The sequence below is a fragment of the Mastigoproctus giganteus genome, chromosome 3 (assembly GCF_048544385.1).
Source record: "Mastigoproctus giganteus isolate SK-2022 chromosome 3, ASM4854438v1, whole genome shotgun sequence".
In the NCBI taxonomy this organism is placed as follows: Eukaryota; Metazoa; Arthropoda; class Arachnida; order Uropygi; family Thelyphonidae; genus Mastigoproctus; species Mastigoproctus giganteus.
The window spans coordinates 12,216,422-12,241,311 of record NC_143577.1 but is presented as its reverse complement, the minus strand read 5'-3'; the positions used below and the strand labels follow the sequence as shown (position 1 = coordinate 12,241,311).

The 24,890-nt window shown below is 42.1% G+C and overlaps 1 protein-coding gene across 1 annotated transcript in view; it reads left to right on the top strand.

The window, feature by feature from the left end:
- Positions 1-24,890, top strand: part of LOC150087719 (uncharacterized) — a 174,132-nt gene that overhangs the window by 55,480 nt on the left and 93,762 nt on the right. The window contains exon 2 of the mRNA XM_090369917.1: positions 3,363-4,147. Coding sequence (XP_090226043.1) covers positions 3,997-4,147 — 151 coding nt within the window. The 5' untranslated portion in view covers positions 3,363-3,996. The remainder of the gene's footprint in view (positions 1-3,362; positions 4,148-24,890) is intronic.

Genomic DNA, 24,890 nt, shown 5'->3' with positions numbered 1-24,890 from the left:
AATGAGCAAGATGGGTTCTCTCGACAAAAGCAATAATGTATCGCAGCGGTCCTTTTAACAATGCATTGCGACAGAGATGACACGCGGAGAGCTTTTAAAGTTGGTATTTCCAAACGTGGGAAAAACAAATAAATTTTCTGACAGAACTATTTATAGATGGCAGTGTCATCCAACGCTAGTAAGAAATGGGGGTTGGATGTTCAGCGAACTGAAAATAAGACATTAAAGCAAGATTGACAACACACAATGGAAAACGGAGCCAAATATTAATGGAAGATAAAAGAAACAAGCCCGATATCTTGAAGTGCCATCTATCGGTGAAGAAAAAAGTGTCTTTTTGTTGGCATTATTTTGTTTGCTGCCCCATTACAGGTGTAATATAAATTAAAAAGCATGTTTAGCTGGATATGCAGTGTATGTAAATAACTTCGAGTAAAAGAGTGCTAGAGATTCGAAACTTATTAAGAAATCTTATGTATGTATGGCTGGGAGATCAATGTCAATTAAAATTAACTTTTTGTGAGTTAATGTTCCACCACGAACTCATGTAGGCTAAAGGCCATTTTCATTTACTGCTTGCACTGCCCATGCAGGAGGATCGGTTTATGATCCAAGTGATTGAGACTAACCCATTTCTCAAACGGAAGTTGCAGCTCTTTGTTGACAAGATGCAACTTCACTTGACGAGTGAGTCTTCAAGGGAGGAGATATATTTGTAGATTTTGATATCGTTTTCAAATAGTTGACATTGAATGTCGACGAGTCGTACAACGAGTTATTGAGTTCAGGACAGACACGGAGAGGATATCAATATTCCTCGACTTAGGAGGTGAACATAACAGTAATGAAAACAGCAATTTGCTCACATCCAACCGGTTCTTAAGAAGGGTGAAAAATCGATCCCATCCATTATACTTACCTGTTCTCTTTCCAAAGGAATGGAGAAATCCATCAACTATTAAACTATCTCGAAACATTTTAGATTAAATATTACCAATGTAGATTCTCTCATTTTGATAAAACAATGATATATTGACTTAGGTTACTCATGGTTGGACAAATTTGTTGGAAACATTTGGTAAAACTCAATCAGTTACTCGACATTTCAAAGGCTTTTGTTCGTGTTAGGAATAAAGATCATCCAAATAAGCTTTGATCTTATGGCTTTCCAACTGATTTTTGTAATTGGGTATCCAATTACAAAAATCACTGTGGGTGATAGAAGATGGCTTTCTGTCTTCTAATTTCTCCACTAATGCTGGTGTTCCCCAAGGTTCACTTCTTTCTTCCACTCTTTTCCTCTTGTATATTAATAACCTTCATCAACTGACTGGAAATCCTATCCATAGTTTTGCTGATGACAGCGCATTTCACTCCGTCTTCCAGTTTGATAAACCTTGCCTTGTACAACCAACTTCTCGAATATCCACCATCCATTCCTTAAGTGCTGATCTCCAGGTAATTCTCTGTGTGGTAAATCAAACACAAACTGCAATAGATATTAACAAAGGGGAAAACTACTGCTTAACAGTTTTGCTTGGGCAAGGGATTTGACCAGTTAGTTACGGTGGAAATTATAGTTCTGAAGTCCTAGTAGTTGGGACTTTATTTGAGCAGAAGGAATAAGTTCGGGTAGTTGGAGAGAACGATTTCTAATATCTCAGCGACGATGTTGATAATGGTGGCAAGTTCAGGGTAGGATTGGACCCTTTGCTAGCTTTAAATGTTCGTTCGATATGGACCTATTTTAGAGAGGATGGATATCATACACGGAAGCTATTTATCAGAGTCAATAGCAGTAGACGAATCAGATGATTGTACGCAGGATGAAAGACCACGACTTCCATCAATAACTGAAATTAGTAATTTAATATTAATGACATTTTTTTTAAGATTCATTAATATAAATAGAACGAAATCCATCAACTCAATCAGAAATCCATCTCCTAAAATGCGAAACTGGCGAGCAATATTTACTTTAAGATATTTACTATTGTTATGGTTAATTTTTATGTCTATCACTACTGTGGCGCCCCATCACGGAAGAATCTTTTTCGCACACTTCAATTACGTTCCTTGGTGAACATCGGATTTATTTTGCTTCCACATGCTTCTTCCATTTCTGCTGTTCAGCTCTTCGTTCCTTCAGGACATTGGCACACCTGTTAGCGACTCCCACACATCTTTATTCTGAAAATAGCGTTCGGAGGAGGTCTGCCCACCTACCTGCCTTTCTCAGGAGGATTAGTGCTTCCTGTACATCAGCCGAGAGAGAACGCTGCCCTGTCTGCTCTCGCTAGAGGCAGAAATCCTTTGTTGACATAAGGATATCGACATTTTCTTAGGGAGGATATTTTAGCAGCGCGTGTTTGTTGGGGAACTTAAAAGAAGGCACAATTGGATGACACTGGATGTGTTGCCCGGAATGTTAGCCTGGAACGGGTTTTCTTACAGAGTAAAGTTGATTCGGGTTGAGCCTTCGTCTTGAAGTTGTCACAGAAGCAGCAAGACCGAAGCTTTTGTCTGGGTGCACTCAGATACCTTTGATCTCCAAAGTAAACTTCTCTTTAACCTAGTTCTTTTGAGAAGAGTGTTTGGTAAGGTATGTAGAAATTTCCTCTGCCACTTTCTATGGACCCCCCAGTTTTTGTCCATCTATCTTCATCGATAGAACAGCGCCATCTATTGACGTTCTCATTGATATATTTTTCAAAGAGAAGCCAAACAGGAAAGGTTGCCATAAACTATAATAGTCTGTTGTTATGGGCTGGGTTGAAGTTGGTCAATATTGCTGTAATATTCAAGAAATGCATATATGGAAGGGAACAAAAGTAGAAGGAAGATTCGATTAGTGAATCTGGAAGAATTACAATGTCCAGTTCAGAATAAGCCCTAGAAAACGGAAAGAAATTAGGAACGATAAGCGACATAAATCGAACCTGGATTTTAAAATGTGAGGGAAATTGGTGAATACTGTCCATTGTGCCCTGGTCTCGGTATATGAGGAGCTAATGATGGATATTCGAGTACTTTTGATTGCTTTTATTGGATACAGGAGGCGGGAGCTTATTTTGAAGGAACGTAAATAGAGCTCGTCTTGTTTGTACCGTCCCTGTGCGCCACTACTTTTTGAACAACCCTCTTGGCGTCATTTTTAAATTATAAATATTCAAACACTGCATTCTGGAAGGTATAAAACTTTATGGGCTTTTTTCCAACCTTACTCCAGTTAGTCAGTCACTGTATTCTCGTGATGTTTGAATCTCATTTACTGGATTATTCGCATTGTATTCGACGTTAATTACTGTTAGCTTTACTTTACCAAGAGTTCTTTCCTAATTAATGTTTCGTTATTTTTCCAGAGCCGGAAGACAAGAGAAGGACAACGAAGCTGAGGTATTCAACACGTGCGCTCATTCAATCTTGCATCGACCCTTGGCTGTTTCGTGGAAGCTCATCTCTTATCCGCCAGTGACTCTCTCTCCTTCTGTGGTGCTACAAAGTCCGCATGCCAGGCATATCGATCGCAGGGCCTCTTATCTGTAGGTTCACTAAAATAACGGCTCTGTCGAAGGATCATAAATTTATTAGGATCTTTAGAAGGGCCGGCCCAAAACGAAAACAAAAAAAAAATGATCCTTCCTTACACCTCTCGCGTCTTGCAGACTCATCTTGAAAGCTGTATGGAACTTTTCTGTTCAGTGCAGATATGCGTTCTGATAAAAGAGATTGTCGCTAGGCGTCGCCACAATGACCGGAAGTAGAACTTGGAGGAAATCATGCCGGAAAAAGATCTAATATTCCATATCAGGACGGCGTGTGCGATGAGATTCTCGGTAGGAAGAGCCAAAGGGGAGAAAAGACATTTCTCTCGACCATTTAGCATTCCGGTTTATAACTGTACAGAAGGTTCGAATATATCATTGCGGAAGTGCTGAGCTACGTCACTTCCTCGCATTTGGAAACCTTCTTTGCATCAAAGATGGAAGATACTAAATGACTGTGGGTATTCTTTGTTGTGATCCAACTGTTTCTCGATGTTCTAACATGACATCTGGGACTAGCGATAATGTCACCATTGTGACAACGTCATACGATGTCAGGGAATACGTCACCGTGGTGAACACACCATTTCCTAGGCCAACAGGTAAGAACTTGTTCTTCGTATTAATTGAAGAAATCCCAGTTTCAAAGAACAGTTTTTGTTGCCTTTGTTGTGCATGTGTGTGTGTGCATGCGAGAGAGAAACAGAAAGAGAGAAAACAATAATGACTGACAACAATCTCTATACTTTTTACTGAGATTAATAATGATCACCACATTGAGTGGTGCAAATGGCAAGTTTCACCACTCAATGTGGTGATCCAAGTTTCACCACTTCTTGTGCATAAAATGGCAAGTTATTTCTCTTTTAAACTCTTCAACCAATTAAAACCGACGTTCCCCAGTTCAGAAGTGGTGAAAGTACAGCATCCACCTTAAAAAGTGACTCTCGTCGCCAATATTGCCAGCATTATATCGCAATAACTATAAAAAGATGTTAAACACGTATTTCTGTCATCACTGAGTGTCGTATTTGCTAACTATTTTCCATTTCTACAGTGCACCTATGATCCTTCCGACCCACTATTAGCAAAGGCCAAACGAGCAAGGAAGCCAGGAAAGCAAGAAAACCATACTCCGTTCCAATCACCGCCAGAAAGTACCGAACAAACTACCCCTTAAACTTCACTGGATTGTCAATCTGGACCACTCAGAAAGACAGTTTATATCAGTGGTCGAAAACACGCTGACCAGACGTAAATTTCCTGAGTTCCAGTCTATTACTCCTTCCCAATAGTTTGTATTTATGTCCACCCTGGTTTGTGTGACCCATTTAAAGAAAATTTAAACACCTTATGCATCTCAGTCTGACACCCTCCCTCCGTGGCTTGCTTTCTTTCCATGCTCTATGGCCCACACTTAGTAATCTCTCCTGACGTAAACCCCTTTATTATTTCCACCGGACCTAAATCATCTGAATCGGAACTGAACCAAGCCCAGAACTTCCCTATTTCAACTGTGCCATGGGCGTGGAATTGAAGAAGATGGGTAATGGCAAAGGGTGATGAGAAAAACAGAAAACTCCACTTGCAGTGGTACCGAAAAAGTCGAGATTGGACAACAGAACAATGAAAGAAAGTGATGTGTTCTTATGAATCACGATACACTTTGTTTTAAACTGATTGTGGGCAGAGAGTGCGGTGACAGATCCTGCTTGCCTTGTTAAGACAACCGAAGCATCTGGAGGTGGTGACATGGTGTGGTGAATGTTTTATTGGCACGAACTGAGTCCGTTGATAAAGGTGGTCGAATGTCATCCAGGAAGTACTCTATCAGATCTACTGCACCCTTCATGTTACAATTTTATCCAGAAGGTAGTGGCAATTTTATGGATGACACTGCAACAGAACATCGTGCAAGAATGGTTTGGATATGATACATTTCCACCATCTTTCTTGGCTCTCACTTTCAACCTATCTTAATTCGATTGAAAATGTATCAGATATGCTGGAGATAGCTATTCGGCAACTAAGTCCTCTTTCTTCAACTGTGTCCCAATATTTTGGTGGAGGAATGGTTAAAATTAGACCAATAAGAACTAAAAACCTTATAGAATCCATGCCGCGCTGCCCACGTGCTGTAATTCGAAACAAAGGCTGCTCGATTCGATATTGAATAAAGGTTTGCATTTTTTTGGCCAATGTGTCTATAACGGAACTGTAACTTCGTTTTTTCCTGGCGAATACTTGACTTCAATTGCTGTCATTGATTCGAGGAATTTTTAGGAGTGTTTTCCAATGTAAAATAGATAAAAATCGAAAGAAAGTATAAAATAGATTTATAATGGAGATGATCTGATGGTTACGATTTAAAATACGATTAACTTCTGGTAGATTTTCATCCCATTGAGCTAAGTGGAACCTTTCAGATAAAGTATGCCCAGTAGGTAGGCTAAATCTAATTACTGTTTCCGGCTACACTTTGAACCTTGGAGAAGTGTGTGTTGTTACAGTTGAGGTCTTTTTTTTCTCTCGAGGAGAGATAGAGAACACACACCTGGGATCTTCTTGGGAAGGGCGGTAGGGTACCCTTTAGATCAATTTAGAGAACGCTCTCGTCTTCTTTGGCAGTCCGCGAGTGTTCGAGTACAAAAAGCAAGTTAAATATTCCATAATGCACTGGGGTCAGAAAATCCGCTTTCACCAGAAAAGATCAAGGTGTTACGTTATAAGATCCTTACTGAACTTTTCAGGAGAAAGCTTTTCGTGGGAGGGACTTTCAGGCAGGAGAGCATTACATTCAAGAACAACATCAAAACGATTTACTTTATCTGTCTTTTGATGGCCGAGGCCAAGACATTGGTGGAGTTAAGATTTAGTATTAGTATTAGCCATATAGTACAAAGAAGAGTCACTTTTTTTGCACCATTCAAAATGGAAAAAAAAAAAAAAGAAAGAACATAAGTGAAAATAATTTAAAGTACAAAAATAAACAATAAAAAGAATATAAACTGCCTGTTTCTTTCTCACGAAAGTAAATATCTTAGAATCCATTAAGTTTCCAGAGTTGTCAGCCTCAACCGCCCATGGAGATAACTTACTCCAATTAACAACTCAATGATTAAACGAAAACTTCTCTTTCGTGGGTAGCACAGTTGGTATAATCTCTGACCTCCCCTCACTGGTGGCCGACAGTGATTATATCAACTGTGCAAGCCACTAGGGAAAAGACCTGCGAAACGTTCTGAGGAAAGGACCTCAGGAAAAGGCTCGAGTTCGGATCCCGTCCATGACGAGACAAATTTTTGGGGCCTTTTCACATGGCCGATTTAGTCGGTCTCCGGTGAAGGTAGCATGGTTTCCTCCCCCGAAAACTCGAGTTTTTCGTTCAGTAAACACAAATCGAGCCCTCGTTCATAGCACAGTGGTAGATTCGCGGTTATCCCCACACCGGGTGGAAAAGACCTGAGTTTGAATCCCGTCGATGATGAACAATTTTAATGGGCCTTTTTCAAAGAATGACTAAGTTAGTCGGTCTCAGGAGATGGTAGTATGGTTTTTTCCAATTCATGTTGAGGGAACTGGACCATAATCTGCCATGCTGGTCCAGTGCGGCTTGGCACTGGAAGAACTAACCTCTGATCTGAAAATAGATGCTTTTTAATTATCACCTTCGTGACGCATTCAAACCAAGCTCCAAAAGCATACGTCAGAATGGGTACAAAGACATATTCGTATAACATATTTAGGGCGCGCCCCTTTATTCCCCATTTAACCCTGACGACCCTCCAGGAGCTTGGCATATAAATGCTTAACTTTTACTTTATTTTACATGGTCTGAAAAAGATACGCTCTTCCAGGTGCAAACCCAGGTACCGAACATTAGAGACGTTCCTCAAAGAGACCCCTCCACTTCTAATAACTGGCGACCTAGAATGGCTTGGCCTACCCTTCCATAACAAGGTCACAGTTTTTATTTAGAAATGGTGAGCTTGTGAAAGGCACTCCAATCTTACAAGTTGCTCAAAGTTATACTACCTTTCTCCTCAATTTCTTTCTTGGAGTCACCCGACACAACCAACACATCTGTGTAGCGTCCCCCAAGTCACCCTCTAAAAATTCATCCATCACCATTGTTCACATGTAGGGGCCCTTATGGATCCCTGGAGACAACCTCGTTGAACTTTACATGTTGTTTCATGAAATTTTTACCGGACAAGAACACTGAGGTCCGAAAAGTAATCCTGCAAGATGTTGTATAAATTATCAGAACACAGAATCATGTACAGTGTCCATCAGTTTTCGAATGGCGTCTTCTGTGGACCTGCCTTTTTTAAAACCGTACTGTTTCTTTGAAATGAAGTTCGAAGCTACATCCCTTGCAATGCATCTACTTATAATTAATCGTTCTTATATTTTTCTCAATATAGGTAACAATGCAATTGGGCAATATGACGACGGTTCGCTCAAGGACTTCTCTGGATTTTTTAGGACCATCTAAGGACAGCAGTTTTACAAATAGGGAACAGATTTTCTTCTAAATATGAATTATAAATATCGAGTAAAATTTTCGGATACATTACATAGAAATTTTCGATTACCTGGGTCTCCAAGAGGTCCAAAACCGGCGCCCTACCATCTTTAACAAGAGATATGGCCATGTCCAATTCTTATCACATATTCATATTCATATCCAATTCATGCAGCTAACACATTTACGAGGCTCTGTCAATTTAGGGAAGTTTTTAAAGCAATGCCCTCGACCAGAACAGTGACCACAAAAGTTCTCATTCCTACAATACTTTGAAATTTGACCATACGACATACATCTATAGCACTGTTATAATCTCCTCAACCCGACAGGAGTCCCAATTTATGAAAAATCTACCTTTTTCAACTAAAATTTTAAAAATCTGCCCAAGATGCCTGAAGGATCTAGTTTGTAAGTTTGTAGTAAAACCATCTTTATTTTTGTTTATTGAAATCACAGCAACATTTTCCATAACATTGTTCCTAGTAGAGCCATGCTCCCTTAAGTTCCTGTTCCACAATTATTTGAACATTTCTTCTTTACTCACTGCATGTCCTACATCACACGCTAACAGCTTTGGTTTTAGCTTTTTTGATTTCTCAAGACTCAGTCCAAGTTCCTGAAATCCTACACATTCCCTAATCTTATCTAAATCATTCTCAGAATCCGCCTCAATAATTCTTGTACTTATCGTTTCTTGACGTAATCACAGCTACTTTTGATTGTTGAGGGACCCACTGTGCAAAGGTTCTTGTCACCGTATTAGATTTAGCTCTTTCATCCAGCCTTGCCTCCAGACTTTGTTCTTTATCTGTAAATCCGTAATCCTGGATTCCAGATTGTCCCATAAATCAAAAACTTGGGCTGATAGAAACCTAGGCACATTGTATTCTCTCGCAAAAGTATCTCTCAATTTCATTTTAGCTATCTTCACATTATCTAGAGAGTCCAACCCCAAACTCTTATCAATAGAGTCCTCTCCAGAACTATTTAAGTCCTCTCTAGTCCTTTTCGCTAGTTTAGCACTGTCATCCAGGAAGTACCAGAATTCTCTATCAGATCTACTGCACCCTGCAATGTCACATTTTTATCCTGAAGGTAGTGGCAACCTTATGGATGACAATGCAATGACACATCGTGCCAGAATTTTGCAAGAATGGTTTGGATACCATGCATTTCCACCATCTTCCTTGGCTCTCACATTTAACCGATCTCAATTCGATTGAGAATGTGTGGGATATGCTGGAGATAGCTATTCGGCAACTAAGTCCTCTTTCTTCAACTGTGTCCCAATATTTTGCTGGAGGAATGGTTAAAATTAGACCAACACGAACTAAAAAATCTTATAGAACCCATGCCGCGCTGACCACGTGCTGTAATTCGAAACAAAGGCGGCTCGATTCGATATCGAATAAAAGTTCTTATTTTTTTGGCCAGTGTGTGTATAATGGAACTATAACTTCATTTTTTCCTGGCAAATTCTTGGCTTCAATTCCTATCATAGATTCGAGGAACTTTAGAAGTGTTTTCCAATGAAAAATAGATAAAAATCGAAAGTATAAAATAGATTTATAATGAAGGTGATCTGACGGTTAAGATTTAAAATACGATTAGCTTATGGTAGATTTTCATCCCAATGAGCTAAGTGGAACCTTTCAGATAAAGTATGCCCAGTAGGTAGGCTAAATCTAATTACAGTTTCGGGCCTTGGAGAAGTATGTTGTTACAGTTGAGGTCTGATTTTCTCGAGGAGAGAGAGAGAGAGAGAGAACACACACCTGGGATCTGTTTGGTAAGGGAGGTAGGGTGCCCTTTAGATCAATTTAGAGAACGCTCTCGTCTCCTTTGGCAGTCGGTGAGTGCTCGAGTACAAAAAGCAAGTTAAATATTCCGTAATGCACTGGGGTCAGAAAATCCGTTTTCACCAGAAAAGACCAGGGTGTTACGTTATAAGATCCTTAATGAACTTTTCTGGAGAAAACTTTTTTGTGGAAGAGACTTTTAGGCAGGAGAGCATTACATTCAAGAACAACATCAAAACGATTTACTTTATCTGTCTTTTGATAAAGACAGATAAATTGTCGTTTAGTCGCTGGACCCCTGCTGAGGCCCAACGTTGCCCCACCTTCGCCCCGTGGAGGCAAACCAGGAACCCAGTAGTTTTAGTTTCACTCTGGCAGGTCCTGCCACCTAATTTCCTGAGATTTCAGTGGCTAGGACCTTTAAAAAAAATCGCGTACGCGTCGCGGGAAGCGCTAGAAGTCCAAAATGTTGGGCAAAATTAATTTCGATTGGTGATTTTAGATTGTGTGGGGCGTGTTCACGTTGCTGTCAGATAGAGTGGGTGAAGGCTGAAGACTGGGGGGAAATAGACAGAAATATGGAGCCAAAAGGGAAGGCAACTCCAGTTTACAGTGGGGCATACCCATGCCCCACCAGAGGGAAGAAATAAGGTGGCAGGGTGGGGAGGGGACAGCAAACTGTCCCCTCACCACCCTGCCAGGAAGAGGTGAAACAGTGAGCCAGACAAGGGAGCCGGCTCAGGTTGCCAATTTGGCCTGTGTGCATGGGTTGAAGCAAACCAGACCACAGGGTCAGGTCCGCACCATCCAGAAAAACTTGAGGCTCAGCAGAGGCGATCCAATGTTAGTTTAGCTGAATAGATCGTGCAAAATGTCATAGTTGGGAGTCATTCATGGGACTGTTGTCCCGTCCGGTAGTCAATGTTCTGGAAAGTGGAGTTTTGTCACTTCTCAGAAGAGTTCCAGTTTTGTCCTGCATGAAGGATCAAGCAGTGAAACCTGACGTCTAGTTTGGGGTCTCTGAGAAGCTATGTTTGACACGTCTATTCGAAGTTTGCAGGCAGAGAAATGGTCAATCGTCTGGCATACAGGTTCTGGGCAAACTTGGTGAATGCTATATATATGAGGCTTCGTCTTCCAGTAAGTAGTGTTCCCGGTTTTTGGGATTAAGGCGCACTTGGATGATTAATTCAACGCGAAGATCTTCATAAAGTTCGCAGTCATACACCTGGTGTCCCCAGATCTCCACAGAGCCACATGCACACATTGGGTTGTTTTCGAGTCCGAGAAGGTGTAATTTGCGGAGATTCGCTCCACACGGGGAGAAAGTAGGGGACGCCGGGAGGACCGTCCCACCACCGGCGCAGGCGGAGGGGGTGGAGAGGCACCAGGCAAGGGAACCCGGTGCGATCGCCAACAAGCGTCTGCAGGAAAACTATACAATGACCCTGTTGGTGGTGTTCAATCTGGTGTCATGTCCGAGTTGTCATCCTTGGGACCTGGGTCCCGTCCATGTTACTCCTTTACCTTAGTGTGGTTTATTTCCTAAGCCTTCCAGTTCTCAGGAATGTGTCTTGTTCACATAGATCCAGCTGGTGGGGTGTCTAAGTTTGGTAGTCATTCCATTTGTCTTTCCTGGGACACGGCCCCGTCTATGTTAGTCTATTTTGGTATAGTTTGTTTCCTGAGTTTTCTAATTCTTGGGGATAGGTCATTTCTGGTGTCCCAGTCCAAGCGAGCTGAAGAACAGACGTTCTTTGGTTATAATGGTAGTGGGTTGTGGGCTGCGACCATTTGGTTTCTCCTCCTCGCGAACAGTGCCTGTGCGTAATCCGAGAAGGCTTGATACTCCTCCTTCGTGTCTAGGAGATGATCTTCTCGTCCCTGTGGTAAGTAGTGGATTCTGGTGAGTAAAACACCACGTAGGTCTTCATAGAGCCTGCAGTCATACATGAGGTGCTGCCAGCTCTCCAGCCCCCCTCAAGTGCAAGTTGGATAAACCTGGATCCCAAGTAGAGACAGTTTGGCATTAATCGCTCCGTGTCCAGTTAAGAGGTACGTTACTTGTAGACCTGGGGGAACCAGTTGGGTGAGGTTGGGTAGTTTTGTTCAATATTGGGTAGTAACTTCTTTGTGATCTCTCCCTTTTGAGTTTCTCCACCTTTCCTGCCATGCCTGCTGCAGGTGAGTTTGTATCCTCTTCTTTTCCACATTTCTGTTGCTGGTTAGCTCAACAGTGAATCCCAGAAAAGTCTGTGGGGTACCTTTGTCTAGATAGTACAGTAGGCCGCGTTGTATGATTTCTAAGTCCAGCGGAAGAGTGCCGGCGAGCACCTGCAGAGCATGGGTGCTCACCATGCGGAAGGCGTGAGTGATGGTTAGGAGGATGGATCTGTGAATTTGGTCTCTGATACGTCTGTTTATTGCTGTTGCAGTTTTTTGAAACCATGTGCCGGATGCGTAGGTGACGATCAGAGTGAAGATAGTTTTGTAGAACAGTTTGAGGACTCGCTTTTTCAAGCCCCATTCTTTACGCGTGACCCTGGCGACCATGGCTGCGTAGCGTCTTATTTTTTCACGGAGATATTTCAGATGGTCCTGAAATGAGAGGTTTTGGTCCAATATCACGCCTAGGTATTTCAGTTGGTTGGAGAATTGGATCGTTTCCTGCCCAATTTTTATTTGCGTAAGCCGCCTAATATCAAGGCGTCCCTTTAGTAGGATGGAGTTTGTTTTTGTGGGGGATATTTTGAGTTCATTTCGGTTTGCCTATTCTTGGAGAGTGGTCAGGGCCCGATTTGCGAGGACCTCTAACGCGGCTCTTGAGTTCGCCTGTATCGTCAGAATGAGATCGTCCGCAAATGCCTGAGATTGAACTTCATGGAGATCGATGTTAGGAAAGGTGTCCAAGACAATATTCAACAGTAGCGGGCAAAGGACCGAACCTTGAGGGCAACCCCGATGGACATGCCTGGAGAGTGTGCCATAGGGGGCGGTGACTTTAATGGTTCTGTTGCTTAGGTAACGTTTGATGGTGTTATAGAGGTTTTCCGGCATGTTGGCTTCGCGCAGCCTCGCCAGGACGCTCGGCCACCAAAGTGAGTCGAACGCCCCAGCGAAGTCCACGGCTATCACTAGGAAGTACTTTGTATTACATCTGTTTACCTTGGTCAGGAGATGAGCTAAGGCGTATACGGCGGAGGGTCCCCGCCTGAAGCCGAATTGGTTTACTGAGGCCAGGCCTGCCTCATCATAGTAATGTTGGATCCGTGTGTAGAGTAGTCGTTCAAATAGCTTACTGATAACTGTCAAAAGTGCAATGGGCCGGTAGGAGTCCGGAAGGTGTGGTGGCTTTGTTGGATTCTTTAGGATGAGTTTAACGTTTGCCATCTTCCAGGAAGTCGGGAAGGTATCTTCACTGAGACACAGGTTATATAGGTCTAATAGTAAGTTCGGAGCGTACTCTACCGTCATAAGTTCTTTACTATCTTATGCTGTAGACTATTCTCCTTTCGTCTTCCACCCACTGCATACTTTTCAGGTGGCTGCATTCGACATACCAATGATTTCCATAATTTTCTCAATTCTCAACCCACTGCAGGATGGAAACCTCCTCAATTCATGTTGAGGGAAATGGACCATAATCTGTCACGCTGGTTCAGTGCAGGTTGGTAGATCGACAGTATTTAGCTGTAGCAGGAGTGCTACTGCACTCCTGCTCTTGGCCACTCGACCAAGGAGGCCATTCATATATTTGCATATCGTACATTAAATTTTCTGTTAACGCCAATTGCAAAAGGTTTCTAATTTTTTGGCCAGTGGGCGTATATAACTGTGTAGATGCCTACAAGAAATGATAAATTACAAAAAATATGTCAACACATATTTTCTGTAATTTAATGACTCCAATTTTGCACACACGAGGTCGCTACGGTATACAGCCTATATTAATATTTATGTCTTCAGGGTTTCTTTTGGCCACTTCATCGGTTTCAGTGAGTTACTTATACTATTCATTATTATCTTTCACCATCTATCTCTTAGTATTTGATATTTAGCTTCTCCTTTTTTTGCTTTCCACCTCTGTTGGGTCAGCCATGAAATATACGCTCGTCTTTCTCGTGTATTATCCGGACTTTAGGCCTACCCTTTTTAAACGCCAATTTAAAATTTTTCATACCTCTCCCACCGTATTCTGAGCGTATATTTCATGTCAGAAACAGAGGCCAACTTATTGCTGTTTTTCCTATGATTTCAATGGTTGACCCCTGAAGAAGACATTGAAATTATGAGTTATACAGCGCTAAGTACTCTCTTGTTTTCCGTAGTTCCAATCACTTCAGCTTCCTCCAGGTGGCATCTCTTCAAAGAGAGAAATGGACTTGTACGTTAGCTTGAGATGTGATGTACACGAAAGAAAGTGCATTTTAATAAACAGTAGCTTAGATGGGATGCAGATGTTCTCAGCTAATGTGTCTAACGTCTTGGCGTGTTTCTTTAATAGGTTTAGAGGGAAATACAATCCCAAGAGACTGAGAGAAATAAATACTGTTCTCAATCTCCTCCCCTCCCCCGACTTCCAAATGGAGAAGGAATTTTGTAGCTACCTTAATGGTTGTGCAATGATTAGTCCCGAAACTGTGCCTCACAACTCCCCTGTACGAATTACAGCAGCGCTAATATTTGACACTTCCCACTGTGAGTTTGGAAAAGAAAGTAATTATACGTTCGCTGTGAATGCTGCTTGAAGGGACCACGCGCATACAGTGATGCCATTAAATAGAGATCGATGTGCTCCTGCAAGAATACATCGCGTCTAGAAACTCCCAGCGTCGTTGCCAAAGAAACAGAGGCTTTCTTAAAACGTGGGTTGCAGACAGGCGCACTAATTACGCATTTTTCGGGGGATAATTTTATTTACATAAATTTCTTCTTCTTTCTCTTCGCAGATCTTCTTCCATCTTATCTGGCAACTCAATGAATTCACAAAAGATATTTTTAGCTATCCACGAAGGATTATTTAACTAAACCGGAGCTGCACGTGCGTCCAGGCAGGATTGTGGTGGCTGCGAGGATGCAACTTCCAACGGGGACATTTTAATAATAGAATTATTCGGGGAAAAGACGGATTCATTTATAACTGAATCTCCCTCATTGTGTTTTAACTTTCTAATGCAATTAGTCCAACTTGGGTCGGTCCTTTTCTTAATGTGGTTAATTATTATTCCGATGAGATGTCATCTAAAAAGAATTAATTTTGAATGACCCAACTACCAATCCACTTTACCTTCAAATAATCAACCCATAGTTCATCAGCTGGTGTGCACTTTGGTCCTCCTGGATCGGCTTTCCACCAATGAACTATTTATTACACCGGTCATCTTCAAATCCACCTGCAGAAGAGCAGTAGAGCTTCGAATGTGGGGCCCGTTGGTCTGGCCCTCACTTAACGTTCCACAGAGTTCAAATCGGCAATACGGAACGGCTATTTTCCAGTTGAAACAAAGGCTATGTACACTAATGAGCCAAAACATTAAGACCACTCTTGTCTTCGCGAGTGGATGCATCCGCAGCACTTAGGAGTGACTGGAATAGAGTTGCCTGGTTTGATTGAATCAGAGTTCCAGCTCCATCATGCCGATGTACGAGTGCGTATTTGACAACAATATTCGAAAACAGTATCATGGTTTGGGGGATGTTTTCATAGACATCACTGGACACTCCCCCCACAGTCATCCTACCTCGGCGTTGTTTCGGACCAAGTTTTGTCCTACATAGTGACGTGTATTCATATCGCACTGAACTATTTCAACAAGACAACGATCCCCCACCCCTTCACAAGGCCCTCATTGTGCAGGAATGGTTCGAGGGTCATGTCCAAGCATTTCATGTGCTACCATATCTGCCAAATTCTCTCGACATCGAACATTTGTGTGATGCAGTGGAACACAGCATTCGCTAGTCCACGCCAGCGCCTCGCTCTGTTGCCCAACTCCGGGACGTCTTTCTGTCCAGTTGGTCCAGGATACTTAAGAACACCTTCCACTTTCCGCGGTTTCGTGGAGTCGATATCACGCCAGCTGCAAGCGGTTATCATGGCGAAAGGCGTCCCAAAAAGCTATTAGCTAGGTGGACATAATGATTTGGCTCATGAAGGTACCACAGAATTGGCACGTGCTAAGGAGCATGGGATTGTCCAAAATATCAAATATCCAAATATCATGAGAAACACGAGAGTGACCTTCCGTGGTCTTCTTATGCTTTGTTGGATGGTGGGGTTACGGTAACGCTTCCATTTCATAATAACATTACCAACGGTTGACTTTGATGGTGTAGGCGATGAGCAATTGCACCCTTTTTTCCAATGGATTACTAAAACAGTGAAATCAGGATGTGTTTTGGAATGTTGTAGTATTTGGCTGAACCTCCAGGATCTTGGCTACATTTGCTTGTGACTGCTTCTATTCGTTTCTCTACTCCAACAACAACAATAACAAGGAGTCCCGCAAGGTTCCCTCTTTGGCCTTTTACATTTTATCTTATGCTTTGCCTGGCACTTCATTAGGACCATGGAGTTTTGGGCAGACATTCTTTACAAAATCATGTAAATCATTGCATCTTTGCATTAGGAAACAGAATGCTTATTTTTCAGAGCGGGTGGTGTTGCATTTAAAGGAAATTTTAATCTGTACTGACTTGTAGGATTGATAACCAGCAGGGCCGGTCCTAGAGTTCAGTGAACCGAGTGGATATTGAATCCTGGAGCCACATAGTCCTCTTTATTCAGTCAGAGGGAGCTCCTCCCTTCGTTAGGATTTCGGGGCCCTTTTCAATGGGGATCGGCGAAAAACATATCGCTCACAATTAAGAGCATAAGGACTTCGGTTAATGAAGCTCCTGAAAGTATCTCACCCTGCGGAACACTGCATCGAAAGAATGTTTCTTTGGATGCAGTATTCGTTTTCTAACACATACAGTATCAAGTAATTTTTGCTTACAATGTCCCCATGCCAGCCGGGCTTGCTGGGTGGGTAAAGTACCTGCCTGGCAACCCAAAGGTCGCGGGTTCGAATCCCGACTTAGTAGATAATGCAAAAACTTTGGGAGGTGCATTATGGCCACAGAAGCCGATGCGCCAACAATAAATAAATAATAATAACAATGTTCCCATATGATTTTTGCGTACTTTTTGCTCTGTCATGCACTCATCGGCCAAAAAATTAGGAACCTTTTGCAATTAGCGTCAACAGATAATTAAAAGTAAGGTATGTAAACGAAGTTGTCACATGGTATGATCACAAGTTCGTTGAAATCATAAATACTGTACGCTTTCCTTGGGTTTCTTAGTCAATCTGCTTATGGGTAAGACTGCAGGGAGTCTGGCTCCTGATTTTGGTCAAGTCTGTAGCCAGACCCCTTCAAACACCTTATGGAATCCACCCAAAACTTGACCTTACTAGATATTGAATAAATGTTTATAATATTTTGACCAGTGAATGTAGGTCCTTGTATTAATGCTGGGAAAGTTATTCAACAAAGAGATGTTTACTTTTAACATTTCTTTGTTTAAGAAATTTCCTTTTATTTATGATTTTAGTTTTTTTCTACCTTGTTTATACATAAATGGATGCCACTTTGCAACTACAAAATAACGTATCAGAACTTGCAACTGTGTCAGTGTGCTGTTGGACATACGCTGTTCTGCCACCTACCGGAAGCTCGCGTAAACTTGATTGGTTGTACGGTGGCGCTGCCATTTCACTAGAGGTGTGTAAGAGTATCTTTTATCTTGTAAACAAAGCCTGGAGAAATTCTTGTTGAATATAAGTCCCCACGAGTCTCTACAGATGCTCATCTGGTCATCAATGATTTTCTTGAACTCCATGGGCAACTGATGGATGCTTTCTTATTTCTTTTTAAACTCTCACATTCCTTTAACGCCTTGACTTCACTAAAACTCTTGTTTGTCTGAATAAGTGAGTGATCTGCAAAGAATCCATCCTCTCTTACCCATTTCTTCCAAGTTCTTATTCTTAATAAGAAATAAGAATTTCACTTTGAAATTCCCATGAAGGAAATTAATGTCCGTTTTATTGGAAACCCACAGCCAACGCCAACGTGTCTCCAGAGATTTATGTCCAACCTAAATTCTCAAAGGCCAGCTTTTATATATTTCTCTCTCTCTCTCTCTCTTTGAGAAATCCAAATTGTTTTTCAGTACGAAGACTTCTTGGAGATTTTATAGTCAACAAATACCAAGTGAGGATGGCTTCTAGAGAATTAAATTAAGCTATTAGACTTAAAGTTGTATTTTTTGTGATCTTTCCATCGTCCAAGCCAAAAGTACCATTTGACATCCCTCCTCTGACATCATCGAACACGCACCCCGGTGAGAACAAAAAACAAAAACTGTAAAAAATACCGTAATACAACACAGGGTGTACACGAAGTCCAAAATTTAATAAAAATTGTCATTTTACTTCCCAAGGCGATCTAAGAGGCTGCCAGGCATCCATGAAATATTCATTACTGCCCTCTGTTGGAGTCACTTTTAATAAATTACCTCTTTTATGAGATTAAGCAAACGCTCACTTCCAACCCGCTAATACAGCGATCACTGCAACATCTCGCTAAGTAAGATTGACTCGAGTTTTATTACTTGTCCCAACATAACCACTGCTCAACAGAACATCGAGAAAGAATACACGATCTTCTTTTTAAAGGAAGTTACGTCGGTGGAATGCCATACGTCATTTCCTCCATACATGTTGGATCGGTGCCAGTATTCTTGCGGAGAAAACGTGCAGAAGTACACTGAGTGGACAAAAAATCATGGTACACCTACCTAGTAGGCTCACCTTTCGCCTGGATAAGGACAGTCACAGGCATTGAGTCCACTAATTCACGAAAGCGTTCCACAGATATCTCCAATGCTGCACTGATGTCCATAATTCCGTCGCATTCCTGTGTGGAAGACCCAAAGCTCAAACGGGCCTTTCCACAGCATCCTAAAGATGCTCCACAGGGTTCGTGTCCAGTGAACGGGAAGGTCATCCCACAGTGGTAAAATCTGCAAATTGCTCTTCGAACTATGTTCTAGTCACCACGGTTCTGTGGGGAGGCGCAGTGTCCTGCTGGAAGAGTCCATTGCCCTGTGTGAGTGCACGATGACCATGAAGGGATGCAGATGGTCTGCAAGGATGGACACGTAACCTGGACCGTTCAAGGATGTGCCCAGACGTACCAGTCCTATGCCAGTTGAACACGCCCCAGACCAATACAGATCGTTCACCCGCCTGAACAGTTCCTTGTTGACATGACGGGTGCATAGCTTCGTGCGGTTTTCGGCAAATACGCACCCTCTCGTCCGCTCGAAATAACTGGAAACGGGACTGATCGGACCAGGAGACAATCATCCAAGATCCAGTGCCGATGTTCTTTCGCCCAGTTGAGGCATAGAGTCCTGTGTCGTGGTGTTAGCAATGGGACTCTGGTGGGTCGGCGGCTTCTATTGCAGCTAATGATCGCCTGATGGTCTTGGTGGAGACGTTTCTGGTGATTTGTGCCACTGTCGATCTCCTGTTGGCTGAAACAATGCGGGACAGACGTCGACGGCCACCTTCATACACCACCTTTCTCCACCCACAGCGCTGTCCACGACGAGATGTTATTCTAGAAATGGGGTATTTTCAATAGACTCTTGATACTGTCGAACGCGGACAGTGCAATTTCTGTACCACCTCCACGATTGAGTGAGCCGGGCATCCGCTATCATCCCTCTTTCAAAGTCGGTTAACTCACAACGTTTATCCGTACTGACATCGAATTAGCTTCTATATGAATGCACAGTGCACAGTGGTGGGTTTGTTCACTAGCGAGAGGAGTGACAGCGTCGCGTTGTCCAGGAACCAGGTATCCAACGAATTCTGTCCTTTCAGTGTAGTACTGACAGTAGTGCAATTTCACATGAATACGAGAAGCTACTATCGATGGAATGCTTATGTGGAACCTTATCATGATTCCAGCGCGGAATCATGATAGGGTTCCACATAAGCAATCGGTCCATACATTTCGATGGCAGTGAAGATCCCTATATGGACGATTGATGATATGATCTGCCAATTGAGACGATCCGGAAAACGGCCGAAAGTGAAGGAACATGACAAATGTGCCCGTTATTGTTGTTGTAGGGTTTCAGGAGCATCAGCGAGTAAAGCTTCTGAGGTCGATTTTTTGTTGGTTGGACGAAAAACCGAGTTTCCGGGAGAGAAAACCATGCTGTCCTCGCCTGAGACCGACTAACTCAGCCACGTTGCGAAAAAGGCCTAAAAATTCCTCCTGTCATCAACAGGACTCGAACTCAAGTCTTTTCCATCCAGTGTGGGGAGGACGGCGATCCTACCAATTATCCTACCCACGAGGAGAGAGATCCCCACAAAGAATTGACTGTTCAGAAAGCAGTTCGACGTTCTTGCAGCAAAAATTGGTGTTGTCAGACGATTGGGAACATGTTAGAATCAGTACAGTGCATGTTTTGGATTGGTTTGAACACACAGGTTTCGAAAACGTGGACTGGGTCGCTCAGGGCCGCCCTGACTTCATTCGTTTTGAGGACCTTTGGAACGAAATGGATCGTCGAATGCTTGTGGGGAGAGACTGCCCCAAAAAACAAGATGAACTGGTGGTCAAGGCTGAATGGCTAAAGATATCAGAGGACATTTACAAATAGTGGAGAAGATTCCAGAAGGTTCTATGGAAAATTGAAGCTCTTATAAAGACTGAAGGTTTCATCGGACGATATTAGTTTCCCCTGTTAATAAAGGTTATTTTTTTGTAGGTATGCAGGTGTCCTGATATTACTGTAAGGCAGTGTATAAATACTGTTGCAAATATTTCTGGACTTGTTTGGTTTATGCATAATAGAGGAATGAGCCACTGTTTCAACTCTTTTTAATAAATACTTTGGGAGACAGTCGCAACCATTGAGGTTTACAAATTTAATGGATTCTACTAGCCCAGCATCCATTCATTCTTCTTTTATGTAATCAGAGAATATTGGAGCACATTTGATTGAAATGTATACGAGGTGTGGTAATAAAATTCCCGAATGGCACAATAAAAAGAGCACAAAGTGAAGAAGATCAAAAATAGTTTTATTTTTATTGAAAGTAATCACCACCTGATTGAATGCACTTATTTCACCAATCTAGAAGATTCTGAAAACAGTCAGTGAAGGCGTCCACAAGATAATGCTCAGTCCGGTGATTTTTCTTTATGTCCTTAACATCCTGAAATCTCTTTCTTTTGAGGGCAATTTTCACCTGGGGGAAGAAGAAGTTCACTGGTGCTAGAACGAGTCTGCGCGTGTAGCACAATGGTATAGTTACCGTCCTCCCAACACCGGGTGGAAAAAGCCGGGGTTCGAATCCCATCAATGACGCAAGGAACTTTAACGGGCTTTTTTCGCGACGTGGCTGAGTTAGTCGGTCTCAGGCGTAGATAGTAAGGTTTTTCAAACTGGTTTTTACGTCCAGCAAAACAGACAAATCGACCATAGAACGCACGCAGACATAAGACACACAGCACGGCAGATGAATTTCATTATTCGGGTGGCCTAAAAATAAGTTTTTTTTTTTTTTTTTTTTTTTTTTTTGTCGGTAGAACAAGCGAGTAGGATGTATGACTGATCTGTACAATGTGCTTAGTCAGCAATGTTTTACCAACAAGTGCAGAATGGGCGGGGACATTGTCGTGCAACAGAAACCAGCCGCCTTTATTTCGAAATTGCGGTTTCATTTTGGAAATGCTCTTCAATGGTTTTTGAAGCACCTGTATGTACACTAGTGTGCAAAATTTAAGGACCAATCAGGTTTTCATCTATAGCTTCTCATAGGAGTGGCCTGGATATGGAAAAAACATACCAGAGGAACCTCGTGAGGTACAGAAATGATGAAGGAAACAACACCGACACAACGGAAGCAAAACAGTACAGAGGGACTTTATTCAAAAATAGCACTGGGTGCCATGATACAGATGCATCACTGCCAAAGATAGAACAAAGGAAAGAGGTGGTCCTCAGTAGGAGATATGGCAACCCCTAATGTCGATGCAGGCTTTGCACCGCCTGTCCATACTTAGAACAATGTTGTTGATAAGTTCTTGCGGTAACATCGTCCATTCCCCAGGGCCTCCCCAGAGCGCTCCATATGTGTTCGATGGGATTTAGATCGTCGGAACGGGCAGGCCAATCCATACGAACAATGTCCTCTCTTTCCAAAAGTATATCACAGCTGCAGTGCTATAGGGTGTGCCGATATCATCCATAAACACGAACTCGTGACCAATGGCGCCTCGGAACAGACTCACATGGAGGATTACCTCAGTACAGTAGTGTGCACCGGTTACAGTACCGCCTTCCAGTACTGAAGTGGTGTGCGTCCATCCAAGATAACGGCTCCCTAGACGATAACACCTCGACCTCCATATTCATACCTTTCAATGATGTTTCGGGGTGATACTGTATGCCAACCTCTCGCCAGATTAGCTGACGTCCAGAATCGCTGCTGAGACCGAATCTAATCTCATCAGTAAAGAGTAACTTAAGTAAAGTTTTTGTAGTTGTAACCTTTAGAAATAGTGTTGGTCCTTAAGTTTTGCACATCAGTGTAGAACACAGGTTTGACTCTCCTCTCTTCAGGTACAAATTCCTTGTGAATCACTCCCCTGTTTGTCGAAAAACATGATCAGCATCGTCTTGATCCTGGACTTCTGTGAAAGAAACTTTTTTCGGCCTTGCTGATGATTTTGAAGTGCACTGCGTGCTGTGATTCTTCTTTTCTGGGTCGTATTGAAACACTCACCATTCATCTCCAGTGACAATGCAGTCAAGCAAATTCGGATTGTCTTGAGAAGTCTGGATGAAGTCTGCACGATTACATTCTTCGTTGTTTCTCTTCATGCACGAGGCTGTGCGCATAAATTTTGCACATTTTCTCTCAATCTTCATGCAGAATTTGATTTCCGCGTGGGTAGCATAGTTGGCAAAGTCGCCATCTTCCTCACACCACGCGGAAAAGACCTGAGTTCAAGTCCGGTCGATGACGGGAGGAATTTTTATGGGTATTTTTCACAACGTGGCTGAGTTGATTAGTCTCAGGCGAGGATAACATGGTTTTTCTCCTTGAAACTCGGGTTTTTCATCCAGGAAACAGAAAATCGCCCTCAGAACACGCAATTTACAAACAATATACACGAAACAATATGGACTTAGTTGCTGATCCTCCTAAAGCCCTTCTACAACATCATAAAAGTTGTTAGCTGCTCTTAAAGTTTCCAAAATGGCTGAACAAGTTGTAATTAATGCAAAAAGCTTTTAATTTTATAAACGGCACCCAGTTGCGATTACTTCTGGTTAAAACAATCTGATCCGCGTCCCGAGAAGCCGCAAACCTTTATCACCTGTAATGGCCCTCTGAATCCGCTAATGAAGTTAGGGCACACAATGGAGGAAGTGAAGAAGCCAAAAAGATAAAACTCAGCTAATTTAATAGTATCTTTGTCCGCAGACATACTCCAGCAGCTCCCTGTGATCACGTAGGGCCGTGTATAAAAATAAATTACGCCCTTCTCGCCCAAGAGAGAGAGAGAGACCCTCGTACAAGCAGACGATATAATTGTGTACCGGATGACATTATTGCCAACCCGCTCTACGTTGCTTGGGGAATACACCAAGAAATGAGCTTTATTCATCGTGGATTTCGTGACGTAATAGCAGCTGGTGCATCCCTAAATGGTGTCTCGATATTATGTGCCATGGCATCCCCTGGTGAGGGTACAATTGCCTCTGCAAATAACTTCCGGCAGGCGAATACGTGTCGACAACATTCTGGCCAGTGTGGCATTTTTGTTTATGAACACTCAACGTATTTGTTGATGGATTCCTTCATTGGTCTCAAGTTCCATAACTGAAGAAATGCAATAGAAATTGAGCATTCGTGATTTCTTCTTTAATAAGTTATTTTTCTTCTTAAACCAATAAACTTAGTTAGATTTAGTGTTAAAATGAAGACGCTAGAATCTTCAGTTTACACTAAGTGGCCACTTTATCGGGAAACTCGGTTTTTCATCCAGTAGAAAGGAGTTGAGTGCAAGCGGCCATATTGACGCTGTTTCATGAGTAAAATGGATTCTTTGTCTCATTCAAGCTATAAAACCATACCCCTCTTCTTCTTATCTTTTGGCGAGAAGTGTGCACATCCACGATTAGTTTTAATAATCATTAAATTTACCATCCTGGTTGAGTAGACCATTTTGGTCAGTTGTTTGTTTTTAAAAAGATCTAAAAAAATTGTTGGAGACTGCTAAAGATTGGGCCTTCTGGTTGCGAATTTTAAAAATAATTTCAGTAATCACAGTTACTAATAATTTGTCCACTCAATGCATTCATACTGTCATCAAAGCAAATGATAAAAGACTGGATTCCTTTGAATTGGAAAAATCCTCATTTATAGTGCGATGTAACTGGGTTTCTTTTTGTTCCATTCAAAGGATATTTTGTTTTTCTTGTCTGATTCCGGCACAAATTAAGACCATGGTAGGTGGCGTTGGATTGTGTTTGGGGTTCCTTTTAGGACATCGTCTTCTCATTACTGCTGCATGAAGAAATTTTTCTCAATGTGATTTTACGAGTTCTACGGATCTTTTGTATCCAATTGAGATAAAAACAGGAAGGAAGAAAAACTTCCATCCAGATTTTGTAAAGAACACTCCCCCGCCTTCGTCTATAGCTGAAGGCAGGGGGGGGGGAGTTGCAGATACTTAAAAGGAACGCTGAATTGTACCGAATTTAGAATGAAAAATCTCTGAAAGAGTTTCCGTTAACAGTGAGTATGAAGAAGGGAGTTCGAATTTTTATCTTCGCTCTTTCATCTGCCTTGCCGAAGCAAATAAACATTCGAATGAAAGATAAGACAGTAAACTCGCTTGCTATTGAAAATACTGTTTTTTGGCTTCTTT